This window comes from Mytilus californianus, unplaced genomic scaffold, assembly GCF_021869535.1.
Source record: "Mytilus californianus isolate M0D057914Y unplaced genomic scaffold, xbMytCali1.0.p SCAF_9, whole genome shotgun sequence".
Lineage (NCBI taxonomy): Eukaryota > Metazoa > Mollusca > Bivalvia > Mytilida > Mytilidae > Mytilus > Mytilus californianus.
This window is the reverse complement of record NW_026262745.1, coordinates 7,236,622-7,242,886: the sequence shown is the minus strand read 5'-3', so window position 1 is coordinate 7,242,886 and position 6,265 is coordinate 7,236,622. Positions and strand designations below refer to the sequence as shown.

The 6,265-nt window shown below is 34.9% G+C and overlaps 1 protein-coding gene across 1 annotated transcript in view; it reads right to left on the bottom strand.

Moving 5' to 3' along the window:
* Positions 1-308: 308 nt before the first annotated feature.
* Positions 309-6,265, bottom strand: part of LOC127714969 (vacuolar protein sorting-associated protein 37A-like) — a 26,578-nt gene continuing 20,621 nt past the window's right edge. Inside the window, exons 9-11 of the mRNA XM_052220996.1 lie at positions 4,617-4,779; positions 988-1,037; positions 309-448 (exon numbers count right to left, since the gene is read on the bottom strand). Of these exons, the coding sequence (XP_052076956.1) occupies positions 383-448; positions 988-1,037; positions 4,617-4,779 (279 nt within the window). The 3' untranslated portion in view covers positions 309-382. The remainder of the gene's footprint in view (positions 449-987; positions 1,038-4,616; positions 4,780-6,265) is intronic.

The window sequence follows — 6,265 nt, the reverse complement described above, 5'->3', positions numbered from 1 at the left end:
TAGAAAATCCTTAGTATTTCCTTAGAAAACTAAATATGCATACAATATGAACACAGATCCTGATTAAGTTATTTATCATTATTTCCATAGGAAAGAGTATTCTCTCAATACAACTACATGAAGTACATATATAAAAGTCCAATATAAACAGATAGATAACTGCCAGTAGTCAACAACTATTCTTATCACAATATAAAGTCAATTCATATCTTTCATAAGCCATATTTTAAGTTGTCTTTCTTTCTGCCCTAAGTTCATATCACAACCACCAGAGTAACTCTATCTAATGTCACATTACTCTTTCTTTAAATGTCTCATTACTCTTTCTTTAAATGTCTCATCCTTATATTTTAAAGTTATATCACTCTTTCTTAATGTCAAATCAAAATCGATTCTGGTGAATTAGCTGGTTTAGTTTTTCTTCTTTAGCCCTCCGACAATGTGATTGCTGAAATAAAAGTAATATTACAATGAGAGATATTTGTGAATGTATTGTATTCGACATCATAACATTCTGTATCCTGTTTGTTAAAAAATTAGTGGAGAGAAAATTTGAAAAAGAAGCCTTGACCAAAATAATTGTTAGCCAGTAAATAGACATTCATATAATAAACTTCATGTTAAAATATCTTTATGGGTGATTGTTACGTTGTATATTATTTCTAAGCTTGTACCAGTCAAATAGTCAAGATTTTGTGTCTTTGCCACTTTACTACTGAATTTCCTATCATGTTAATATACCTGTATAACCGACTACACAATACATTTTAAACCAAAACTGTGATGTTTTATTTAAGTGTAGTTTCATCATTTGATTCTGAAAATAAGAGATAGTTTGAAATATCTTTGACTCAAAGGCTAATTTTCCCCTTAACTGTACTGTCTCAATTAAAATGATTGTCTATGTCTAAGCAAGTGTAGGGTATTGCTGTTCAATTAAAATGCTTTAAACTAAAGAAAATTAAATGTGTAAATGTTCAATCTTACCATTCTTATCTGAAGAAACTTTTGCGTAAATTCATCAATCTCCATCTTTTCTGAAAATAAAAATTAAAAACATTTTTTTATTTGAATAAAGCCAACAAAAAATGACAAGAATTCCTATTTCATTTATTAGGTTAAGCAGTTGTGTATATAAATTTTTGGTTTTCTGCCCATATGTTCTAATTAAGTTAATATAAAACAAAATGGTATGTTTACCAAAGATTGAGGTGGATATCTACACATATAACAAGTAACTTTTTATGACGTTTATCTAATGGCAAAGACCACTATTGTATGGAAAGCTACAAGAGGCCATTTATCAAATAATTCTATAAGTATAAAAAGATTTGCATTTTGTGCAATGGAACCACAAAAATAGAAAAAAAAAAATTTTGAAAATTACTTTCAACCAGTAGATGTCAAAAATGTTAATGTACCTGTCTCATGTCAGGAACATCATCAGTGCTTGTTTTTATACGACCGCAAAAAAATTTTTGTGGTCGTATATTGGTATGACGTTGGCGTCGTCGTCGTTGTCGTCCGGCGTCGTCCGAAGACACATTGGTTTTCGCACTTTAACTTTAGTTTAAGTAAATGGATCTCTATGAAATTTTACCACAAGGTTCAATACCACAAAAGGAAGGTTGGGATTGATTTTGGGGGTTATGGTACCAACAGTAAAGGAATTAGGGGCCAAAAAGGGGCCAAAAATAAGCATTTTTGTAACTTCCAGACATAACTTGTGTGTTAGTGTATGGATATCTCTGACATTGTACCACAAGGTTCCATATCACAAAAGGAATGCTGGGATTGATTTTGGGGGTAATTGTCTCAAAATTTTAGGAATTAGGGGCCAAAAAAGGGGGAAAAAAAAAAGCATTTTTCTAGACTCATGACAATAACTTGTGTGTAAGTGTATGGATGTTTCTGAAATTGTACTACAAGGTTCCATATCACAAAGGGAAAGCTGGAATTGAGTTTGGGGGTAATTGCCGAAACGTTTAGGGATTGGGGGCCAAAAAAGGGGCCAAAAATAAGCATTTTTCTAGTTTCCAGACAATAACTTGTGTTCAAGTGTATGGATCTCTCTGAAATTGTACTGCAAGGTACCATACCACAAAGGGAAGGCTGGGATTGATGATGGGGGTTATTGCCAATATTTTAGGAATTAGGGACCAAAAAGGGGCAAAAAACAAGCATTTTTCTAGTTTCAGGACAATAACTTGTGTGTAAGTGTATGGATCTTTCTGAAATTGTACTACAAGGTTCCATATCACAAAGGGAAAAGGTCGTATATTGGTATGACGTTGGCGTCGTCGTCGTTGTCGTCCGGCGTCGTCCGAAGACACATTGGTTTTCGCACTTTAACTTTAGTTTAAGTAAATGGATCTCTATGAAATTTTACCACAAGGTTCAATACCACAAAAGGAAGGTTGGGATTGATTTTGGGGGTTATGGTACCAACAGTAAAGGAATTAGGGGCCAAAAAGGGGCCAAAAATAAGCATTTTTGTAACTTCCAGACATAACTTGTGTGTTAGTGTATGGATATCTCTGACATTGTACCACAAGGTTCCATATCACAAAAGGAATGCTGGGATTGATTTTGGGGGTAATTGTCTCAAAATTTTAGGAATTAGGGGCCAAAAAAGGGGAAAAAAAAAAAGCATTTTTCTAGACTCATGACAATAACTTGTGTGTAAGTGTATGGATGTTTCTGAAATTGTACTACAAGGTTCCATATCACAAAGGGAAAGCTGGAATTGAGTTTGGGGGTAATTGCCGAAACGTTTAGGGATTGGGGGCCAAAAAAGGGGCCAAAAATAAGCATTTTTCTAGTTTCCAGACAATAACTTGTGTTCAAGTGTATGGATCTCTCTGAAATTGTACTGCAAGGTACCATACCACAAAGGGAAGGCTGGGATTGATGATGGGGGTTATTGCCAATATTTTAGGAATTAGGGACCAAAAAGGGGCAAAAAACAAGCATTTTTCTAGTTTCAGGACAATAACTTGTGTGTAAGTGTATGGATCTTTCTGAAATTGTACTACAAGGTTCCATATCACAAAGGGAAAGCTGGGTTTGAGTTTTGGGGTAATTGCCCTAAACATTTAGGAATTAGGGGCCAAAAAGGGGCCAAAAAACACATTTTTCTAGTTTCCAGACAATAACTTGTGTTCAAGTGTATGGATCTCTCTGAAATTGTACTGCAAGGTACCATACCACAAAGGGAAGGCTGGGATTGAGTTTGAGGGTGATGAATCATAAGGGGGTTCAAAAAATTTTGGGCGGGGGATTTTTTTATCTTCCTTTTTTATCTTTTTTTCCTTTTTTTTTCTTTTAAAATTTTCCATTTTAAGTTGGTTATTTCTGATTTATATTTAAAAGCAAATAATGATGATATGGTAGGAGATACACACCAAACAGGATGTGTAAATTATTATATAATAAGTATTGTGCAATAGCAAGAAATTTTCAATTGCACAGTATCGCACAATAGCAAGAAATCTTCAATTGCACGGTATTGCGCAATAGCAAGAAATCTTCAATTGCACAGTATTGCGCAATAGCAAGACATATCCAATAGCACAATATTGCGCAATAGCAAGAAATTGTCAATTGTACAGTCTTGCGCAATAGCAAGAAATATTTAATTGCACAGTATTGTGCAAAAGAAGATACTTCGTATAAATTGCTTATTTCTTGACCAATTTCAATGGGGTTTTATTCTTGAATTCTTGGGGTTCTTTAATATGCTGAATCTAACCGTGTATTTAGTTTTTGGATTTTGGGCCCCGTTTTTAAATTGGTCCACATTGAGGTCCAAAGGGTCCAAAATTAAACTTTGTTTGATTTCATTAAAAATTGAATTATTGGGGTTCTTTGATATGCCGGATCTAACCGTGTATTTAGATTTTGGATATTGGACCATAATAGGTGAATGTCCAATTTAAAATTTTTAAGTTCTTAGACCACATTCATTCTGTGTCAGAAACCTATGCTGTGTCAAATATTTAATCACAATCCAAATGCAAAGCTGTATCAAGCTTGAATGTTGTGTCCATACTTGCCCCAACTGTTCAGGGTTCGACCTCTGCGGTCGTATCAAGCTGCGCCCTGCGGAGCATTTTATTAAATTATATCTTTGGGTGTTTTGCCCTCAAGAAATGTGGTTTGGATAGTAGATATTTGATAGTCTCTGTTAAATTTGTGCACTACTTGTTTAGAATCTTTGTTATTTAAACAGCTGATGTATGTAATATTTTCCATTGGACATAAACACCAATCCATCATCATCATTGTTATTTAGTGCCTGAAAAACTGTCAATCAACTAATTTTTGTTACTTCTCCAATTGGATCTGCTCTTATATGAATACATCAAAACCTTTGGCAAAGCAAGGAAAATGAATGACAGTAGAGTTGTGTCCGTGGATTGTTGTCTCATTGATGTTTATCCAACATCACCTTTTTTTCATTTATACAGAAAAATAAATCTTCTCTAAAAACATTGGACTAAATAGGAACCAAATCTGGAAATGATTTATCTGTAATTTTTGTGATTGAGATTTTTTAGTGTAAAATTTTATTAAGCCCAAAGATCAAAGAACATCATAATACAAAATGTACTTACTATTTAAAAATTCATCTACAACTTTTTCAGATTCTTCCTCTGCCTCCATTAATGCTACTTTCATGTTCGTCTGAATGTTTGTTGGATGGAATGTATCAGACAGTGACATAAGCTTCTCTTGATCTCGCTCAAATTCTTCCCTGGATCTTTCAAAAAGTTGATTCTGAAAACAAAATTTTTCTTCCTTGTAATCACTTTATATTCTGAGAAACCTTGAATCATTGAAAAATTCTAAGAGCTTTCAGAAAATAAATGTGGATAGTGTCCACATGTGGACACAGATGATGCCCCCGCTTGCATATCATATAGTTATAAAGGGACAAAACTGAAGAACGGTAAAAGTGAGGCTACCCAAATTTGAACTTGATCTGAGTTTTGTGGTAATGAATATTGTGTATAGGTTTCATAATGTTTGGTTGAGGCAAAACTTAAGTTAGAGAACAGAAACTAAAAATTTAGAAAAGTGACGCCACCAAAATTCAAACTTGATCTGTGTTTTGTGGTAATAAGCATTGTGTATAAGTTTCATAACATTTGGTTGAGGCAAACTCAAGTTAGAGAACGGAAACCAATTTTGGGACGTACAGACGGACGCTACGGCGGGGGCATAAACTAGAGGCTCTCAAGAGCCTGTGTCGCTCACCTGATTCTACTTTGGTTTTGGAAATCATGTAAAAATAGATTAAAATCATAACAGATACCCTAATAATGAGTGAGGCCAAATTTGGTTTAATATTAGTCCTGTAATTTAATAAAAAATCCTGGTGGCCATCTTGAACAGTAAATTGGCAACAAAGTAGCAACACTTAATCAGCACCTCATAAGAAACATTTATGCCATGTTTTGGTTTCATTCCATTCAGTGCACCTCTAGAAGAAGCATTTGTATGTATTTCCCATAGGGTCTTATGTTAAAGGAAGTCCCCCCATTGGCAGACATCATGGATGAAGGATCAGCTTCAAAGTAACAAAACTTAGTCAGCACCTCATAAGGAACATTCATGCCATGTTTGGTTTCAATCCATTCAGTATGTGGTTCTCTAAAAGAAGACATTTGTATGTATTGTCCATAGGGTCCTTTGTTAAACATTGTCCACAGCTGGCAGCCATCATGGATGAAGGATCAGCTTCAAAGTAACAACACTTGGTCAGCACCTCTAAAGGAACATGCATGCCATGTTTGGTTTCATTCCATTCAATGGTTCTCTAAAAGAAAACATTTGTACGTATTTCTCATAGGGTCCTATATGTTAAACTAAGTCCTCCGCTGGCGGCCATCTTAGATTATGGATCGGCTTCATAGTAACAACACTTGGTCAGCATCTTATAAGGAACATTCATGCCATGTTTGGTTTCATTGCATTCAGTGGTTCTCTAAAAGAAGACATTTGTATGTATTTCCCATAGGGTCCTATGTTAAACTAAGTCCCCCGCTGGCTGCCATCTTGGATTATGGATCAGCTTCAAAGTAACAACACTTGGTCAGCACCTCATAAGGAACATTCTTGCCATGTTTGGTTTCATTCCATTCAGTGGTTCTCTAAAAGAAGACGTTTGTATGTATTTCCCTTAGGGTCCCATGTTAAACTAAGTCCCTGGCTGGCGGCCATCTTGGATTATGGATCGGCTTCAAAGTAACAACACTCGGTC